Source organism: Lepidochelys kempii, chromosome 8, assembly GCF_965140265.1.
Source record: "Lepidochelys kempii isolate rLepKem1 chromosome 8, rLepKem1.hap2, whole genome shotgun sequence".
In the NCBI taxonomy this organism is placed as follows: Eukaryota; Metazoa; Chordata; order Testudines; family Cheloniidae; genus Lepidochelys; species Lepidochelys kempii.
Genome location: NC_133263.1, coordinates 53191960 through 53213490, shown reverse-complemented (window position 1 = coordinate 53213490; position 21531 = coordinate 53191960). Strand labels below are relative to the sequence as shown.

The following is a 21531-nucleotide window of genomic DNA, read 5'->3' as shown; positions in this document are numbered from 1 at the left end:
TAAATACAAGGTCTAAAGGACACATCTTTATTTCAGGATACCACAAATGTCAAGTTAAACAGACAGTTTTAGCCATCTCCCAAAGGTCTGATTCCTGAATCCACACAGAGGTCTCAGCATGGGTCACTTGAATAACTGTGTTTTCCTTCTTAAGACATTGTTTACTCATCTTCTCCATGCCAGTCAACCTTCCCCCTCCACTGTTTTCTTTTTTAAACATTCCCAGGAAATACTTGGCATTTGAATCTGCTTCTCCACATGACTTGCTAGTTAGCTGCATATGACCTAAGTTCCACAGTCTATCAAGTGGCAAAAGTGTTCTTGTTTTTCCTCCTATTAATCTTTGCCTAGCTATAACTTTTTCCATGCACTAAAACATTCACACAGCCCATGAGAAATATAAAGTATAAGAAAAAAGGCTAGTTGAAATCTCCTTCTATAACAGGGGTGAGCAAACTTTTTGGCCCGAGGGCCACATCAGGGTTCCGAAACTGTATGGAGGGCCAGGTACGGAAGGCTGTGCCTCCCCAAACATCTTGACCCCCATCCCAACCCACCCCCTCACACTTCCTGCCCCGACTGCCCTCCTCAGAACCCCCGACCCACCTGACCCCCCCGCTCCTTGTCCCCTGACCGCCCCCTCCCAGGACCCCCCACCCCTAGCCGTAATGAGTAATGAAACAAATGTAAACCAAATAATCCTTGCTACAGCAATATTAAATCTTCTCTAATAATCCAGGTGGGGGGGAGGGTGGAGCATTACAGATTAATAAAAGGAGCCCCTACTGTATCTTTTCTCTTAGGCCTTGTCTACACAAGAGAATTTTACCAATAAAATTCAATCAGTTTAGAAGTTCATGAAGTTAAACCAGTGCAAGCCCGTTTTGTGTACAGTCAAGTCTGTCTGCATGCCTTATTACGATTTAGCTTGAGTTGATTCCTACCAATTTAAGCTCACGCAATAAAAGACACAAACCCTTTGAAATCTAGACATCTTTACTTTTTTCTTCCTGAGCAAATTAAATTGAGGCCCCAGAAAACTAAGTTGGATAGGAAAGGACGGTGACGACTAAAAACTACTAACCTCTAAAGGAGGTAATCTTTTTACAGTCACTTTACAACTGAATAAGGTGAAATCTTATTCACCTTATTCAGTTGTAGTGCTACTCTGCATGGCTCTGTCTACAGGGTACTGTTTCACATAAATCAGTGGTTCTCAACCTATTTACCACTGTGGGCCACATATGCAGCTCTCTGTGTGTTATGTGAGCCACAACCGCACAATATATTTACTACCTGTACGGCCCTGAGCCTGTCACATGGTCTACAGCCATGTGCTAATTGGGCCGCAAGTGGCCCGTGGGCTGAGAACCACTGACAGATCAAAAGTGACCCTGGAGGGGAAGCAACTCATGTCACTCAAACTTGTTGATTAAACCATACTGTTGGACTTCAAGTGGATTTGTTAGAAATAGAATAAAGGGAGTCACGTCTAGCATACTACTGGAAGGAGTGCATCCATGATGCAAAGCCTTACAAGGGAAGATGTGAAGTGGGGAAAAATAAAATGCTCCTCGGGTCTATAAGAGGAACCAAGAATGAAGAGTGCTTATATTCTTATTTGTTCAAGGAAGTCTAAATCCCTTTCTTGAGCTAGCTTGGATCCCATCTGGGCTCAACTAGCTTTCACACTGCTAAGTATAAGGGGGATTTTTGGAAGTGAAAGGTTAAATTGATTTAGCATTAATAACTTAGCCCAAAATTCTTGGACAAGTTGCACTCATCATAAAGCTCAAAAGAGCATGAGGCTGGAAAATGCAGAATTTCTTTAAAATCTGTGAGACAAAGGTGTTCTAAAGGAATTTTAAAATCTGTAACATGTACGTATTTTCTATATCCATAGTTTCAAGATTAACCTCTAGAAAATATGCAGTGCAGTGAAAGATTTTAGATCATCAGCCTTGAAAACTGGGGGGGTACCAATTGTCAGTGGTACTGAACTGAAATATGTAAAAACTGGAAGCTGCATAGCAGCAGATTCAGTCACTGTTCACCTGGCCTATATAATTAAAAAGATCTAGAAGTGAAAGGCTCAATGCCCCTTTACCAATCACCTGAGCCACCCCATGCCAAGATTACAAACAGGGGTTTTCTTAAAATCAACTGAGGGGTGTTTGATTATTTTTAAACTTATCCTTGTTACGTCTAACACCTAAAATTACTAGATCAAAGGTGTTTTTTTTTATACTTTGTGTTATTGACAGCAATTTTTATCTGCAGTCAGCTTACCCCATTTGGATCTCACACAAAGAAGAAAGAAAATCCTTTACAAAATAGGAAAAATAAGACAACAAAGCCAAAACTGACAGATTCAGAGGCAGGAGCTCAAATTAAAGTAAGTTTACTACACGCTTTTTTAAACTGACTAGATTTCAAATTATAACGTTCCTTAAGCATGTACACGGACAATCTAGAGCAGTGGTTCTCAACCTTTCTTTATCCAGAGATCCTTAAACTTAAACAGACAAATCTGCGGACCCCCAACCAGAGATGATGTGGGGGGAGGGGGTCACATCACATCCCCCTCCCAGATTTCTTGCCTTCCATGTGGCCCTGTTCTTTGAAGGGCTGAGGTAGCAGGGCACAGCAGTAGTGTATCTCCTTGGCTAGTTGCTGCCTGCTCATGGAGTCAATGGCTGAGAGCAAGCCCCTTCTGATGGCAGGGGGAGATCTCTCTTCTGCATGAGACTGCAATTTTTGGCTGCACCTATCCTCCTAACGCAGATAGGCTGGACAGCCCGCTGAGGTGAGTCAAGAGTGGAGGTGGCTCTACCTCCCTGAGTCCCACCAAACAGCATTGAAGCCCAGTCCTTGATAAATCCCGTGAAACCTGCTTGCGGACCCTGGGGTGCCGCAGGCCCCCTGTTGAGAACGAGTAATCTAGAGGAACAAATAATGAAATAAAAACAACAGGTGTGTGTCAGGAGGCAGAAAATTTAGGTCTAAAGTGAAATTGGCCCTGGCCCACCAGTTATGAAGTAGAAACTACATATTGAAAACCAATTCTTGCCAACCTCTCCTTCCCTTATATGGCTTAATCTCAAAGGGTAAAATTTTCACAAGTGCCTAATTTAGAAACTCACGTCCCATTTTCAAAAGGGACTCAGACACTTACAGCCTAAGTTCAACTGAAACCCAACTGAACTTAGGTCCTTTTGAGAATTTTACCCATAGTCTCCAATGGTATCAGTATCTCTTGTCCCAGTTGTTGTTTTCCTCCTTCTCACTTCCTAGATACTGCAATTTCAATCTAGCCCCTTTTCTTACTGGAGATGAACTGACAGAGCTACCAATGCAAAACTTTTCAAAAAAAAAATAAGTCAACAACCTCCTCTCTTTGATATGATACAATGCACAAAAGAAAGGTTTTGGGGGCATGGAGCACCAAGGAAATTGGGCATGAAGAAAAAAATTTTGACTGAAAAAAATTATTAAACAAACAGGTAAGGAAATAGAACCTCACAGCTAGGTAACCAATTCAAATCCAATCCAGGTTAATTTTGGTTGACATGTGTTGCCATAAGCCTCAATCCAGTTTTTAGTGGACAGGTGTGTGCAGCACAACTGACATCTATGCTTGGCAATCTGAGCAGAGAAAATAAGGATTGAACAAACATGGAGAGACAGATGGTCTTACCTCTAGAGGGATCAGGGTTGAGGCATACTGGTGGACAAGCTTGATCTATCTCAGATACATCTGTACTGTGGATAAACAGATGTCCAGTGCTATCAGTCTAGAATTTTTCACCACACCTAAATGTACTTAATTATGTCATTAAATGTTTCTTAATAAAGAGCACCCCAGTTATCAGTACTGTATCTCAGATCCACTCAGTTCTTGGAATATGTTAGGGACAACTTTCTGTTACAGAAGGTGAAGGGAGTAACTAGAGGAATAGCAATTTTAGACTTGATTCTGACTAACAGGGAGGAACTGGCTGTGAATCTGAAGGCTGGAGGCAATTTGGTGAAAGTGATCATGAAACAATAGATTTCATGATTCTAAAGCAAGGAGAGCAGCAAAATAAGGCTAATGGACTTCAAAAAAAAGGAGACTTTAACAAACTTAGAACTGGTAAGTGACGTTCCACTGGAAGAAATCTAAGGGGAAAAGGAATTCAGGAAAGCTGGCAGTTTTGCTAAGAAACAATATTAAAGGTACAACAGCAAACTATCCAACGTGAAAAAAAGATAAGACAACTAGTAAGAGGCCGATAAGGTTTCACCATGAGCTCTTGAATGGCCTGAAAAATCAATAAGGAATCCTATAAAAAGCAGAAACATGAACAAACTGCATTGATGGAGTACAGAAGAATACCACAGGCATGCAGGGACAAAATCAGAAAGGCTAAGGCGCAAACTGAATTTTTGAATCAACGACAATAAGAAGAGGTTCTATAAATACATACATTAGGAGCAAGAGAAAGACAAAGGGAAGTATAGGTCCATGTCTTAGTGAGGAAGGAGTGCTAACAACATATCAAGAAGGCGAAGGTGCTTAATGCCTATTTTGTATTCATTAAAAAGGTTAACTGTGACCAGATAATTAACACAATTAATATTAACAAGAGGGAAGGAACAAGCCAAAATAGGAAAAAAACAGGTTAAATAATATTTAGATAACTTAGATGTATACAGATCAGCAGGGTGCGCCTGATGAAATTCATCCAAGGGCACTTAAGGAACTAGCTGAAGCAATTTCAGAACTATTAGCAACTATATTTAAGAACGCATGTAGGGCTGGTGAGGTCCCAGAGGACTAGAGAAAGGCAAACAACGTACCTATCTTTAAAAAGGGGAACAAAGAAAAACCAGAGAACTATAGATCAGTCAGCCTAACTTCAATATCTGGAAAGATACTGGAACAACTGATTAAACAATAAATGTATAAACACCTAGAGGATAACAGGGTAATAAGTAATAGCCAGCATGGATTTGTCATGAACAACTTATGCCAAACCAATCTAATTTCCTTCTTTGAGAGGGTTACTAGCCTAGTGAATAAGGGGGAAAACAGTAGATATGATACACCTTGATTTTAGTAAGGTTTTTAACAGTCCCACTTGACATTCTCATAAGCAATCTAGGGAAATGAGATTTATAGTAAATTATTAATAGGTGGGTGCATAACTTGTTGAAAGACCATACTTGAAGAGTAGCTATCAATGGTTCACTGTCAAACTAGAAGGATGTGTCCAGTGGGATCCACTAGGGGTCTGTCCTGGTCCAGTACTATTCAATATTTTAATTAATTACTTGGATAATGGAGTGGAGAGTATGTTTATAACATTTCCAGGTGACATTAAATTGGGAGGGCTTGCTACCCGTCAGAATTGAAAATGATTTTGACAAATTGGTCTGAAATCAACATGATGAAATTCAATAAAGACAAATGCGAAGTACTACACTTAGGAAGAAAAAAAAAATCATATGCACAGCTACAAAATGGAGAATAAGTGGTTATGCAGTAGCATAGCTGGAAAAAAATCTGGGAGTTATCGTTGCTCACAAAGTGAACATGAGTCAACAATGTAATGTGGCTGCAGAAAACGCTTATTCATTCTGGGGTCCCAGGAGTGTCATGTGTAAGACACGGGAGGTTACTGTCCCACTCTACTTGGAACTAGTGAGACCCCCAACTAGAGTACTGTGTCTAGTTCTAGGAGCCACTCTTGAGGAAAGATGTGGACAAACTGGAGAGTGTCCAGAGGAGAGCAATAACAATTATAAAAGCTGTAGAAAATCTCACCTACAAGGAAAGACCAACAAAACCGGCCATGTTTAGCCTTGAGAAAAGACAACTTGGGTGGGTGAGGGGGGGGGGGAGAAACTGATAATCTTCAAATATGTTACATTGGTATGTTATATGTGTTATATCAGCTGTTATAAAGAGGACAGTTATCAACGGTTTTCCATATTCAATAAAGGTAGGACAAGAAGTAATTGGCTTAATCTACAGCAAGGGAGATTTAGGTTAGACAGTAGGAAAAATGTTCTACCTGTAATTTAAGCACTGGAATAGACTTCCAAGGGAGGCTGTGGAATCTTGTCATTGGAGGCATTTAAGAACAGGTTAGAAAAGCACCAGCCAGGGATAGTCTAGGTTTACTTGGTCCTGTCTTAGTGCAGGAGGCTGGAGCAGGTCTCTCGAGCAACCTCCTAGCCCTAAATTTCTATGAAGGCTCATTCAGGATACATCTTCATTTTCTGTTTTTTGTATCTCTTATAGAAAATATCTATCAGAGGCAAGATGCAACATTAATCTGATATTTTTAGAAAACAAAGATCCACTTGAAATTTTTAGCCACCACTTGGTTACATAATTTTCTAAATTACTCATTGAACTTGCAACTTTGTTCTCAAACTAAACTTCAGCCATTTTTAGTAAGAGGATCGTTAACTGGTGTTCAGATACAAGGACTAAATCCTTTGGAACTGGGGAACAAATAGAAGAGGTAGGATTGGACAAAACAGCAGACATTAATATTACTCTGCTACCCCACTTCAAGTTGTTTCAGCTTCTATGAGCCAAACTAAGACAAATACATGATTTTAGAACTCTTTTCCTTTCAAAAATTCTCTTATCAATTTATTTCTACTGTGAATATTAAGATGCGAAGTCCCCCAGAAAAAACAAGAGCTCAAGTAGCAGGGAATGGATTTTTTTTTAAATCAGCCATTACCATTTCAGACAAAGTTGTTGCTGATCATGAGTTTCCTAAAGTTCTCTGTTGTCTATCACTCATTTCAAGTTGGGGAGAAATGAGACATATCACGAGCAGCAACAACTGTTACTGAAGTCTCTAAAAACAATTTTATCCATGTATGCACCTGAAAAAAACAGACTTGATCTCCATCAGGTCAAAACGGAAACTTCCAACAAATCCCATGAACCAGATTTCAAACTACGTAATCAGCAAGACCTTTTGAAAGTTGTGATAGCTAATACAAGACTGTTTTGAAAGCACTGAAACACTGAAAGATGATATTGAAAGAAAGAGCCTCCCTAAACTCGGAAAGAATGAAAATGCAGAGTTTGTGCAAACACAAAAAAATACAAATTCCAACAACAAACATCACTGAAGGCACTAACAAAGAAGAATTCAAAATAGGCTATCGTATCACTGAGCGTGAAAACACAAGCATCTGAATGAGGAAAGATATCATACTAGGATATTAACATTTATTCACTCTAGAGTCTAAATTCGGGAAGATGCACATAAGAGTAGCTTCACTAACTTGCCTACCAGTCTTACCTGAAATATATATGAAGAACAAAAGTAGATTTTCCAGTAGTGTCAGTGTTAGCACTGAAGCATTAGTAATTTATTCCTGCAAAGCTTTGAGTAACAAAGGATGTTAGCGTTCAGAAGACTTCATGCCAAATACTGCCATGAATATCTGTGCAGAAATCCAACTGATAGATGTATTTGCACGCACAAAGACCACTGGAATAATTTAGTCCATTTTTTTGTTTCTTTTGCAAATATTATGCTGGATAATAATTTTATGGGATTCTTGCTACTTGGTTAAAATAGATTTCAAGAAACCCTGAGGACTGATATATACTGCAAAGCATTATTTTAGATGTACTCAAACCTTTAAGGTTTAATAAATTTTAAATGCTGAACCTTTCTGTATTGCCTTTCCCATTTGTTCTTTTAAAAAACAACATTCTATACCCCAATTTAGGATTAGTCAAGGGATAATTTTACTGCTTTCATCATAAATTGATGTAATAAAATCTGAAGAAAAATAAAAGCTATTTTCTGCAAATAATCCATGATTAATAGAGCAGAACCTTACGTGAATTGTGTTCATGAAGATTAAGAGTCTGCAACTTAAGTGGATTAATCCTAAAATCAAGTATGAAGCAGACATATACAAAGCAAATTTCCCCAGAAGGCCTCACTAACCTTAAAAAATTAAGAAACTGTTGCTATAAAAACCATAATGTTCTCAGGCATTCAGGTAGATTTTTATATTCACCACAGCTGTCCCTTCAGTTCTGATCTTTAGGAGCCATACTTCACTGAGAGGCAACTCTGAGCCAAAGAGGTTATATATTCCAAGCCTCCACATGTAGAGAACTGACAGTGGTGCTGAAAATCACTTGCTCACAAGAAGCTGTAAAAACACCACCAAATTTAATAAGAACCGTAATCTGGGCTCTTGCCAGCGTCCCAGAACTGAAAGAACATAAAACAATACAGAATTACGCATAACTCTATACTACAGTTCCATAGCCTCTATATTTCTAAATTACGTAAAGTTACCATAAAAAGAAAATACTACAAGGGAGAAGTAATTCTCAGCCTCCCGCATACCATCAATCACATATTTTATATTATCACTGGTTTCTCCTAATAATCCCCACTAAATGTTTTTAAATAACTTATTTATTCCTCAAGCTCCTAAACCCAGCTCATCTGCTATCAGAGAGATTATATGCAAAAATTCAATGCTGCCCCTTAATGTTACAGCTATTACTTCAAATTGCTTTTACTCAAGCTCTATGGATGGCGTGAGCTCCAGTCTCATTCTTAACATGTCCCTACGTGTATAAACATATTGACTTTGCACTGTGTTCCTGTTGAGTATATAAATGGAAACCGCTGGATGCTAGATAATGTTGCTGAACACAAAAATAATCTCTTGGATCCAAGTGGTTATACGGCAAATTATCAGTATTTATTTAATACAACCCTTAGAGCTCATTGGGTATTTTTCGGGTTACAGTCCTTCACTCAAATATATGCAACCAAAAAATATACAGCAATGTTTATTTTTTAAAAGTATTGATGCCATATAAAGGCTTAGTTATTTAAATGGCCATGACAGCTATTTGTTTCCTCCAAGCCTCAAAAATCAAAAAACAATCACAGTCCAAGTTTCAAATTTATGGACAAAAGCTACACCAGCAAAGACATTTTAAATATTTTGTATAATTGTAACATTTTATTTTATATATTTGGAAACAGAAGTCTTTCAGAGCATGCTCCTAGGCTATCTCCATGTCAAGTTTCAATCCAGTTAAGAGAGCCCCACGGTATGCTGTAGCTCACGAAAGCTCATGCTCAAATAAATTGGTTAGTCTCTAAGGTGCCACAAGTACTCCTTTTCTTTTTGCGAATACAGACTAACACGGCTATTACTCTGAAACCTGGATAGACATTTACCACACTGATCAGGGCTGGGGTGAACAGGGACGAGAGTGATGGAAAGCCAGATTACCTGAGAGTTGCCAAAAAGAGATTCGGGCTGATAACAGGCAGGGTGACTGATAGGAGGCCGATCAGAAAACATTTCCAGCAGGGCACAGGGGATGATGGGATGAAAGGAGAGCCCTCTGGGCTGGGAGAACCCCAGAAGCAGAGGGCGTGACATGGGATGCTAGCGGAGAGCCACGCCAAGGGAGGAAATGCTGGATTCGGGGTTCCCTTTGCGAAAGCCCTGGCAGGAGGGCATAGGGTGACTGAGACGCCTCGACAGGCTAAGGGATGGGGAAGTGAGGTGATAGGGAGCTGCCCCGGTGAAAGCCCCCGGGAGAGGCTCTGGGATAAGGAGCCGCTCCTGATCAGAGAGAACCCGGGGCAGTCACCTCCGCGATGACCGGGACCCTCCCTCAGGCACACCAGCGGCCGGGGATCACACAGCTGGCAGGCAGCCGAGGGGGCCGGGTCGCTGCTGGGGGCCGCGCCGCTGAGCCCAGCTCCTTCTCACAGCTCGCTCGGCGGCGAGGCCCTGGCTCCCCGCTGCGGGGCGCCTGGAGCCCCCCCGCCCCCCGCCCCGGCGGCAGCGCTGCTCCCGGCGCCCCGCCCGCCCCTCGGGGCTGAGCGCGCCGGCCCGGCCCGCGTACCTCATACTGGATGTACTGCTTCCGCCACTCGGGCGTGATGTGCGCGGAGAGGTGCTCGGCGAACTTCATCCTGCCGCCCCTACCCGGCCTCCGCCGCGCTCACTCGGCTGCCCCGGAGCCGGCTCCGCGGGACCCTGCGCTGGCTGGTGCTAGCGGGCCGGTGCTGCTGCCCCCGCCGCCGCGCATGGGCCCCGCTCCTCGCTCCCGCCGCCCGCACTGCGTCCCCTCCTCCCCGCCCGGCTCGGGTCTCCTCAGCGCTGCCCTGCCGCCCACTGCGGCCCCGCCGCAGCCGCCGCCATCTTTCCCTCTTCGCTCCCCCCCCGTTCCCCCTACCGCCGGCAGGACGTCATCGCCATGGTAACCACCGCCCACCTCCTACGCCGCAGCGCGGAGACCGGCCGGGGGCGGGGCCTAGAGCCAGGGGGCGGGGCAGAAGTAACAGCGAGCCCCACCCTCTCCGGTACAAACGTGGCTTGAAAGCGAGGAGCGCGGAGAAGCCTTTGGGGGCGGAGCTTTTCCCCCTTCGCTCCGCCCACTCTCCACCCCCGGTCAATGCGGCAAGAGGGTGTTGTGGACGTCGGGGCCGTACAGCTGGGCACAGTCGTGCCAGGCAGGTGCTAGAAGGCAGGGAATGCTGCTGCAGGCCAATGGTGGTAACTCCTCCTCCAAGAATGGACTGGTTGGCACTGCACAGCGCACGAGGGTGATGAGATGCTTCAGTTGAGAAAGGGAGGTTGCACGGTTTTGGACAGTGTGAGCTAGTAGCTAGTGCCAGACTGGGTTACATGTAAGCAGGAGTCCCTGGTTTGGCCAGTATGAGTGGGCTGGGGACAGTGGACTGAACATGAGACAAACAAAGGTCACCCCGTTCCCATTAGCCGGTGTGGAGGGCAGGCTTGGGTCATGGGATGAGCCACCATCATAGTGCAGACGGCTACCTATGCCATAGTGTCTGTGCATGGCGAAAGTGGGAACCCCCTACCGGTATATTATGCCTAGGACTGTACTGAACATTATGCTAGACCAGAATGGACTTTTGAGACACACAGTATCAAGTGGTTTTCCTGAGGAATCTCTACGGGGAGGAGAATGCAAATTCCTCACCCTCTTGGTTATGCAAAATCCCAGCCTTCTGAAGCTATACCCTGCGGAGGGCTGATTACTGATTCCCACAGTCTCAAGATCCAATGCTCAAGCTGTATAAAGGAAAGAGTAACCTATTCAGAGTTTGTTAGTTCTGAGGTAGGGTATTCTGAACTTGTAACCACGGAAAAACCCCTTGGTGGGGTTTGAAGGAGTGACTTCTATCAGAATCCTTGTTGGAGTTGAGGGCTAATCTCCGGTAAGCTTGTTGGCGTAACTGTACATTCTTTTATTGTTTTTAATATGCTTTCTCTATAAAGCTTTCACCTTAAAAATAAATGTGCTTGCTTATAAGAAGTTGTGTGGTAACTTGTGACTGTTAGCAATTACAGCTATTCATAGCCTTTGAAGAGAAAGGAAAGTGCAGACCCTGACTTGTTTAGGCAGTCTGGCTTGCTGGGAGTATCAGTGTAGGAAGGGAACTGTGCAGTCTGGGGGGAAAAAACCCTGGTCGGAAGGGAGAGAGATGCAGATCTCTGACCAAAAAAGGTGGCAACTGAGGAGCCTAGAATGGGTGCCCTCAAGACACCACAAAAGGGGAATACAGGTACTGTTGTCCTGAACTGTGACAAAAAAGACAAATCAAACCTCCTGCATTTAAGTGCTGTTTTCTTTTACCTAAAAAATGATATTAACTTGCTACAATCATCTATAAAAACAAATATTTCCTCCTAGTAAATTTACATGCACAGTGATTAATGAGGTTTTTTGTCATCAAGAGAAGAAAGCAGTATAAGTCATATTTGGTTTGAGCATTGGCCTGCTAAACCCAGGGTTGTGAGCTCAATCCTTGAGGGGGCCCTTTAGGGATCGGGCCAAAAATTGGGGATTGGTCCTGCTTTGAGCAGGGAGTTGGACTAGATGACCTCCTGAGGTCCCTTCCAACCCTGATATTCTATATTTGCATAGTCTCTGCTGGTTAACTGAACAGCTAGTAGTTCACTACTAACATGGAAAACTTCAGTCTTAAATCAGCTTTTCCTTTAAAAATACAGTATACTTTGGAGAGCCAGTTTGTTCTGTGATATAGCAATAGTTAACAGTCATCTTTGCTCCTAGGCGTATTTCCTCCACTTTGACACTGACTCACTCTGGAATCTCTAGCAAATCATTTAACCTTTCCATTACTTACCAGCTTTATAGGGTGTTGCACGACTTAATTAATGGTTGTAAAGTTCTTCAGAGCCTTGAGTGAAAGGTTCTATGTAAATGCAGAAATTATAAGCATATTATTGAACATACCCGAGTAAGCTGTATATTATAGTAACAAACCCACATCCTGGAGCATTATTGAATTTTATATGACCGTGAGCAGAAAAGTACTTTATCTTCAAATTTCTTTTCATATTTCATGTACAGCAAGGTGCTGCTCTCTCTCTGGTCCTAATTCGTCATTCTGTCTGAGCTGAGCTTGGCACTTAGAACGGGGGGCTATGTGCCTAGCCCCAAAGTTAGTTACAGCAGCTTTGGGATGGCTATAACTTGAGTTCTGAGTGCAGTAGCTTCCTATGGATTGGGGTCCCAGGCCATCCAGCATTTGGCAAGTAGGCTGGTAGCTTTAGCAGGACCCAGGGCTAGACTACAAGTGCAAGCAGATTAGCTCTAGATGATCTTCACTTTGCCGGTTCCAGTCTCACAGTGGGTAAGGTGACCAGATAGCAAGTGTCAAAAATCATGACTGGGAGTGGGGGGTAATAGGTGCCTATATAGGAAAAAGCCCCCAAAATTGGGACTGTCCCTATAAAATCAGGACATCTCGTCACCCTAACAGTGGGAGACCAAGTGGGGTGAGGGCAGAGCCACTGTTCCTTGTTCTACCTGTCCAGGGAGGTGAGTTGGAAGGGGACAATGTATCTCTGAATGCTGGGAATGCCCTGTTATTTTTACAAAATCCAGCCTTTTGTCTTGCTTTTGTGAACCCTGTAAATTGGCCATCTGAAGCAGCTGAGCTCATGCAATTGATGACGAGTGGGCTGAGCACACAAGCCTCAAGGACCCACCTCACCCCTGCATGTTGACATCTCCTCCCACACCCACCTTCCAAAGCACACACCACACCCCCACATCACCTCCACAAAAGTTGCTGAAGCAGCCTTCCTCCACACAACTCCTCATAGTCAAATCCACAGAGTGACAGGAAAAGAGAGGGAGGGGCTGTTGGGCTAAGGAGACAAGCCTTTGTCCCTCACCCTCCCTCCTAGGCATAACCCCCCAAAGTGCTGCCCCCCCCTCCCTATGCATCATCACTCCTACCCCATTTGAAAGGTGTCTTGGCTTTTTAATTTGAAAATATGGTCATCCTAGGTGAATTCTCCTGCCCACCCCCGTTGCACCAAAGAAAGCCTATAGAAGGAGTGAGGTCAGGACCATTCTTCTAGCCCTTTCTAGCCTGGGGAGGAGGATGAAGAGCCTCCCTGGGTACCCTCCAATCCATGCAGCACTAGTGTGAATCAGTAGGGGTGGGGTACATGCATGAGAGGGAAAGAGCATGTGTGTGAGATGGGGAGAGCTGTGTGTGAGTGTGAGAAAGGAGTATTGGGGCTATTGGGCGGGGAACAGATTCAGAATAAGGGAGGAGACAGATGGAAAGAATGAAAGAATATGCAGGAAGGAGGAAGATAGAAGAGAATGGTGGATGAGGGAAATTAGAATGAGGGATAAGACACTGCAGAAAAATGGAGGAAAAGGAAAGTTGGAATGAAGGAACAGAAATAGTAAAGGAGGAGGAAGAAAACCAAGGGAAAGAGTGAATTAATTAAATATCTTTAATGCCCAAGCATTACAATAGACAAATACTTAATACTTGTGCAGATCATAGACATCTACCACAACTGCCTTCAATTTACCAAAGCTGTTTGTGTGTGATTGTGACCGAATGTACTGCTGTAGTCACATGCAACACACTATTGTAATAATCTCTGTACAAAATATGCCTTGTGCAATATCATTTGAAAACGAACAACTCACTGGTCAATAATATGGTGAAATGTGTGTAGCAACATTATAATGTAAAGCTATGAACATAAACAAAAATTATGACTGAAATTTGTTTACCAGACAAGTCTGGGGAGGGGGGTAAACCTGTTCCTCAGAGACAAAGGGCAAACTGACACCTCTAGTCAGTTGTCATCAAAGTCGATTGGCTATCACCGGTCTAGTGGCCATTCCTTGGCAACAGAAGGAGACAGGAACAGATTGATTTGCATTTTAATAAACAACATGGAACCTCTTTCACCCCGAGACTCCATGTTTCCATCCTCACAGTGAGAGCAAACTTTACCTATTCGCTCTTTCTTTCCTTTCCCTTTCACCTGAGAAGACAAAGGAACCAGCTTTTGGACTTCGGGAAGGGTCCCGATTTGAGAATTTGGTCAGCCCTGTTGCTCTGAACTTTAAGAAGAAGTGAGAATTTCACCTTGAACCAAGCCTAGTTTGTTAAAGTTCTAGCACTAGAAAATGTTTTATCTTTATTTTCTTTGTACTCATTTCTGACTTTAATGCCTTTATACTTGTACTCACTTAAATAAATTTGTTTTGTTCTTTAATCAAATCCAGTGCTGAGTTTAAACTGAATTGTTTGGTAACTCCAATTTAAAGTAGCAAACTGTTGTACACTGATCTCTTACAGGGGCAATGGACCTCTAATATTTGAACTGTCCAGGAGAGGGCTTGACAGTGCAACACACATATTTTGGGGGAAAATTGGGACTGGGAATATGCTGGGATCTCCCTATATCTAGTAACCAAGCCTGCTCAAAGCCGGAGTGTGGCTAGTGTGTTGTTGATAAACTGTTGGGGTCAGAGTTGTTGGACCAGGGCTGCAGCTATACACAGACACTCAGGGTGTGACTTGCATGCTTGCAAGCTGTGTGTGGGCAGCCCAGTTTGGGAGCTATAGCAGCAAAGCATTGTGAGGCCTCCCCAAGGTTACAGGGCAGATGCTGAAACTGACACAGCCCCTCACTGGTCTGGATTGCACCCTGGGATGATATAGTAACGACACAGATTGCGCACAAAGGGCTCTGGTAAATCGAGGGGAGTTCTGCTACGTGTTTGAGAACCATGCCAAAGACTCTGTCTGGGCTGCTTCTGCCTACCTCTCTGGCATTTGGAGAAAAGTGATTAGGACTTGAGAGGAGCAGGGAAGCAGTTGATTCAAGCAGGATAAAGTGTGTCAGGGTAGTGGAAGGTCTATATGGGAAGAAGTGTCACTGTGTTGTCAGCCGGTCAAAGGATAACTCAGTCCTGCCCTTAGAATGGAGAGGATATGGGAAACAGCCTTTTGATCCCTCCTGACCAAAGAGAAGATAACAAGGAAAGCCCAAAGTCCAAGCCGAGAGCAATCCCTGTGTGTACAAAGGCACTGGCGGCCTGCAAAATACAAATATTCAAAGACTATGAAGCTCCCAATACGGGATGCATTAAAACACTGAGGTCCAGACCCTCGGTCCCGCCCTCCCCATCCAGTTGCTTTGCAATGCTCAGGCAGCACAAAGCAGACAGAAAACAGCCCTAGGGAGTAACTAGCCTGAGCTGCTTGCATAAGGGAATCCCTGGGTTGTGTAATACCAGTGTAGCAGCTCAGTGCCACCTGCTTCCCACTCTCTACCTGCAGCAGAGGGTGCATATCCGGGGCAGACCAAGCACTGAGAGGTATATGGCTGGAGTACATGGTGCACCAGCTTTCTTGGGCCAGCGGACCCGTCATTGGGACTGTTGCTGCTGGTGTAATTTACATCTGCTCTAAGTTGTTCCAAGGGCTAAACAAGCCCGGCTACTTCTCAGATCAAGGGAGATAAAATGATGGCGTAGGGCATAGTTCAGGCAGACCCAAGGATCTGGGCCACTTAGTCAATTGTCAGAATAAATATTAATGGCACTAGAGGCAGGATGTGGTCAGAATTCAGTTCCTGAGATGACCCCGTCTCCCCTGCTGATAGGGGTTGAGAGTGCTGTGGTGAACCGAATGCTCATCCCTGAAGGAGGATAGAGGGCATCCCACTTGAGTGATCCTCTCCAGCTAACCCATGAGCCTGGTGGACAGGTTCCATAGGGAAGAGCATCAATCTCTTCTTGGTCTAAGGGATAGACTGGCCTGATACACTGATCTACAAGAAGAGCTGTTACAGCTCAAAAATTCTCTCCCAAGAAAAAGGGGGGGTGGGGGGAGAAGAAAAGGTATGAAGTAGCACGGCAATCAGAGGTGGATTAAGGCCTAGGCACTGCACCCATGTCAAGGGTCCCAGTTCCTGGAGTCCTGTGGTTACTTATTATCTTAGTTTTTCAATCCTGAGAGCATTCTGCACCAAAAAATTAAACATTCTTCACACAGTATTTTAAAATTCTGCAAATTTCTGCAATTTTATTTGTTAAATAAATGTGGAGGTTCCAGCATGGCATTGGGGAGCACAGGCCACTGGCTGCACAGAGGTGGGAGATCACTGTGCAGCTCCCCCCAGGACACAGACTCAGCGGTGAGGCTGCATCCAACCCCGACACAGCACAAGGACCAGGCCTGCCCCAGAAACACCCAAGGGCCCTGCCTCTCCATGCCAGGTGCACCAGGTGTGGGCAGAAAGGCTCAGCAAGGCAGGATTCAAGTGCGGAGGGATTTAGTGTGGGAGGATCCAGGTGTGGTTAGAGAGGGTTCTGTGTGGGGCAATTTGGGTGTGGGCAGCTCAGTGCGGGATCAGGATGCACAGGGGCTTGTTGTGGGGTTCTGGTGCAAGGGTAATGGGACTCTGCAGCGGGGTCCAGCTGAAAGTGTTTGGGGCTCAGTGGGGGGAGTCAAGGTGGAGGGGGATAGAGCTTGATGAGGGGGTCTGGGTGTGGGGAGCATAGTGGGGGGGGGGTCCAGATCCTGGGGGAGTAGGGCTCAGTGGAGTGGAGTGGGGATCCAGGTGCAGCTGGTTGGGGCTTGGTAGGGTGGGGATCCAGATGCAGGTGACTCATTGGGGTGGTCCAGGTACAGACAGAGTGGAGCTTGTCAGGGGGGGTTCTGGGGGCAGAGTGGGGAGTGAGGCCTGGCAGGAGGGTCTGGGTATGAGGCGGTCTGAATGCATGGGGGTGGGTAGATGGGGGAACTGCTCCCTGTACACTGACTCCTCCCCCTGCAGCTGAGGAGTAATGGGTACAGGAAGCATGGGGAAGCAGTTTGCAGAGCTTTGGGGGAGAAATCTGGGGGTGGGTCTGACCTGGCCATGGATGCCATGTGGAGGAACAGGAAGTCCTGTCCTCTCCAGCCCAGCCAGTCCTAGCAGCTGAACCCAGCACAGGGAAGAAGCTACCAGCCTCCCAGTCCCATCTCCTACCCCACTGTGATTTCCCTCTCTGTCCGCTGCCCTAGGCACCCAAAACATACTGCTGGGGAGGGTCATATTACCACTCTTGTGGCTTCCCTTTGCTTCCCCGTCAGAAAGACATTTTTCTGCAAGGAAGCAAAGAAATCGGCGGGGGAATCATAGAATCTCAGGGTTGGAAGGGACCTCAGGAGGTCATCTAGCCCAACCCCCTGCTCAAAGCAGGACCCATCCGCATAAATTCTGTGCATGCGCAGTGGTTGCAGAATTCCTCCAGGACTGGAATAGTTTTTGTTAAAAACAAACAAAAAAGCAAGTTTCGAGCCCATAGTGTACAGAAATGCTTGAAAACTAGAGTTGGTCCAAAATAAATAAATAGCCTTTTTCCAAAAATAAAAATGTTCATGAAAAAATGTTGTGCTTCCAAATGTCCCATTTTCCATCAAGCTCACAAATAAAAAAGATTCAGTTTCCATTTTCTCCTTTCTTCCCCCCCCCTTTTTCCAGTGGCAAAATAGGAAATGGTTTGGAAGGGGCAGGGGAAGAAGTGCAGGTGGAGGAGGGTGAGAAAACACTTCCAATAAAAATATGAAAAAATTGAATAGTTAAAAAAATTGTTCCTTTTTGAAATCCGTAGAATGAAGGGGGGGAAAGGGGGGCTTCCTTCACAATGATTTTTACCATTTTATCTCCAGTTTTATTGCAAAGGTGAGCAGAGTGTATCCGAGGGAGCACCATCAAGCGGACTCTGTAGAGAGCCTGAAACAATAACTCTGAAAGGACAAACTCTGAAAGGTGTGAACTGCACCATGAATCCCAGTGGGGTGTTAAATCCAAGACCCACTGCTCTAGCACAGAGAGAACCGTGTGTGTGACAGGAGAGGAGGACCCAGCCCCAAGCCATACAGATAAACCCTGTGTCATGTGCAGGTAGGCTGGCCCTCTGATCCAAGCTGGGTTCTACCTTGCCCAGGACTCGGCAGCTAGCTCTCAGCCTCACTGATGAGCTGGTGATGGAAGGGCTAATGAGTGACTGCAGCTGGATGTCATTGGGCTTAATTAGACAGACTGCCCCCAGCTATGGTGGTAAAGTAATGAGAGCACCAGTTTGGAGAGAGGTGCCTGAGGAACTGAGGCTAAGGCACTCACAGGATGGGTGGGAAAGAATACCCCTGAGTTAGAGCCTGCAACAGGAGAAAGGAACCTATGGGGAGCAGTGTAGGCTCCTGTGGGGGAGAGAGAGGGCCTACAGGGGACTGGGACATCCTCTGAGATAAACTGCTGGAGTTCCTGGCAAAGGGAAGCAATGGGGGAAAAGCAGTTTAAGGGGATCTCTCTAGGGGCCCGGACATGGAGGATTTCAGTTGTCCCTGAGAGGGACAGAGGAATTATAAGCCTGGATGCTGTTTGTGAACTCTAAGTTGGACTGTTAGTGTCACTTACCCCATAAGGGGAGTGAACTGTTCTGTGACCTGGCTGGAGGGATGAGCTACAGAAAACCCAGAGAGAGAGAAGATGCTAGCTAGGACTGGCCATTATGGGGCCAAGGAAGTGGCTACCAAGGAGGGTGCAATAGGTCAAGTCCCCTGCAAGGATGTGTCCAGGCCTAATGGGGGCCTGAGAGGTGAGGATGTGTGCTCTTACTCCCTGAGTGCTGGAGAGTCAGTATTAGGGAACCCTCCTGCCCCTTTCTGGTGAGGACAGGGTACATTGTTGCCATCCCTGCTGTTCTGGAGGAGTGGGAGATGCTTCTTTCACTCCTAAGGGAGGAGAAGCTGGCCCTCTCCCATTGCTGTCGTAAGCAGGGAGGGGGCAGTTCCACAGGGATGAAGCCACATTTCATGGTTTACCTAGTGCCCTGGATTGCCTTAATTCCCCCTCCCCTGCCAGGGGAATCTGGCTGCTGAAGTGTTATGCTGATGTAAATTTGCAGTACTACCAACCCCAAGCATTCAAAAGTCACTAATCAAACCTGCCCCTCCCCGCAATCATAATATTGCCTTAATAATCCTGCGATGTTTGGAACAATAAACTTTACATAATTTTTCTTTGCTTTTAGGCTACTGAACATTTAGGGTGCAGTTGGGTCCAGTGGTGCTGAAACAATTTTTATAGTGAATGAATATTCAGTCCAGGGGTGCTGACAGTGGAAACCATGTACTTGAGTTGTAACTACTACTTCAAGGCAGGGGGTATGACAGCACCCCTACTTTCGGCACCTATGCTTGGGTCATGTTCTCAAAACTCTTGGCAACCATGAGGGCTAGAAACTTGCAGTAGTTTTTAATGAAAGCGGAGATTCTCATGTAATGTGATTCCAGCTACTGGGGCTTTAAGTAAAATGCCAAATAATGTGAGACTCCGGATTAAATCACAGCAGTTGGAATGCTGCATTGGTTAGGAGATAATTATAGGGGTTGATTGGAGGCTCAGGAGCCATTTAAAGTGCAGCTATATTCCAAACTGTAGTGGACACTTACTTAGAGGCCAGTCCTGCTCCCCCTGAACAACATCAGACCTTCAATCGGCAGAACTCATTTGATATGATTTTGCAGCATGTTATTACAGGGTCAGTGTCCTGATTTGTGAGCATACATCTTTACATGGAGACTTACCCAGCAGCAACAGCAGATCATTTGGTGACAACATTCTTGGTCACTGATGCCATCTCTTAATTATGTTTGGAGAAAACCATTTAATTAACGGAGATTTAGTGCCCTTCAATAGGAACTTCAGACTCAGCAACCCAAGCAGCGCTGACCTTAAAAAGACCTAAACACTTATCACAACTAGACATACATTTAATGGGTCACTGGGTTTTAATATATTACCTTTGCAAATGTAAAATTATATCAGATAAAATCATCTAGGACCTAATTCTGCTCCCACTGAGGTCAGCAGCAATGACTTCGATGGGAGCAGGCCCTCGTGATACACTGCTGCAGTTTCAGTCCTTTGGACACAATATGGTGCTTGGAGGAAACAATGTGCAACTGAACATGGAGATAATGATCTGTGTGAGACAAATCATCTCTTCTAATGTGTTGTATGCATTACATGAAATCTATCATGTAAATTGATGCTTGTCATAAATTTGTCACTTCTCATCCTATCTTGTGTATTTCATGGTACCGAAAATAATTAGGGCCTGATTTTCCATTGCTAGGAATCTTGTGTAGCCATGTACACTAATGCAATGTGGGTGTCAAATGCTGTGATAAACACATCTAGGAGTACTGTAGGTGACTACACCAGATGGAATAGAATCAAACTCTTACTACTTATACTATTAAAATATGCAATAACTTGGGTGACATTAAATATCCAGGTTTCAGAGTAGCAGCCGTGTTAGTCTGTATTCGCAAAAAGAAAAGGAGTACTTGTGGCACCTTAGAGACTAACACATTTATTTGAGCATAAGCTTTCGTGAGCTACAGCTCACTTCATCGGATGCATGCAGTGGGAAATACAGTGGGGAGATTTTATATACACAGAGAACATGAAACAATGGGTGTTATCATACACACTGTAACAAGAGTGATCAGGTAAGGTGAGCTATTACCAGCAGGAGAGTGGGGGGAGGGAAGGGGGATGGAAACCTTTTGTTGTGATAATCAAGGTGGGCTATTTCCAGCAGTTGACAAGAACGTGGGGGGGGGGTAATAAACATGGGGAAATAGTTTTACTTTGTGTAATGACACATCCACTCCCAGTCTTTATTCAAGCCTAAGTTAATTGCATCCAGTTTGCAAATTAATTCCAATTCAGCAGTCTCTTGTTGGAGTCTGTTTTTGAAGTTTTTTTGTTGAAGAATTGCCACTTTTAAGTCTGTAATCGAGTGACCAAAGAGTGGTGTCCCCTGAATAGATATGTGGAACCTGAAGCAACTACTCACCAGCAACCACACAAAAACACAACACACAAAAACACTAACGCAGGAACCTATCCTTGCAACAAAGCCCATTGCCAACTGTGTCCACATATCTATTCAGGGGACACCATCATAAGGCCTAATCACATCAGCCACACTATCAGAGTCTCGTTCACCTGCACATCTACCAATGTGATATATGCCCTCATGTGCCAGCAATGCCCCTCTTCCATGTACATTGGCCAAACTGGACAGTCTCTATGTAAAAGAATAAATGGACACAAATCAGACGTCAAGAA

General features: G+C 44.6%; 1 protein-coding gene across 2 annotated transcripts in view; it reads right to left on the bottom strand.

Annotated features, from left to right (window-relative positions):
- XPR1 (xenotropic and polytropic retrovirus receptor 1) overlaps positions 1 to 10235 on the bottom strand; it is a 242870-nt gene extending 232635 nt beyond the window's left edge. For both annotated transcript variants that reach the window (XM_073356577.1, XM_073356578.1), the window contains exon 1: positions 9920 to 10235. In XM_073356577.1, coding sequence (XP_073212678.1) covers positions 9920 to 9988 — 69 coding nt within the window. In that variant the 5' untranslated portion in view covers positions 9989 to 10235. The remainder of the gene's footprint in view (positions 1 to 9919) is intronic.
- Between the last annotated feature and the right edge of the window lie 11296 nt (positions 10236 to 21531).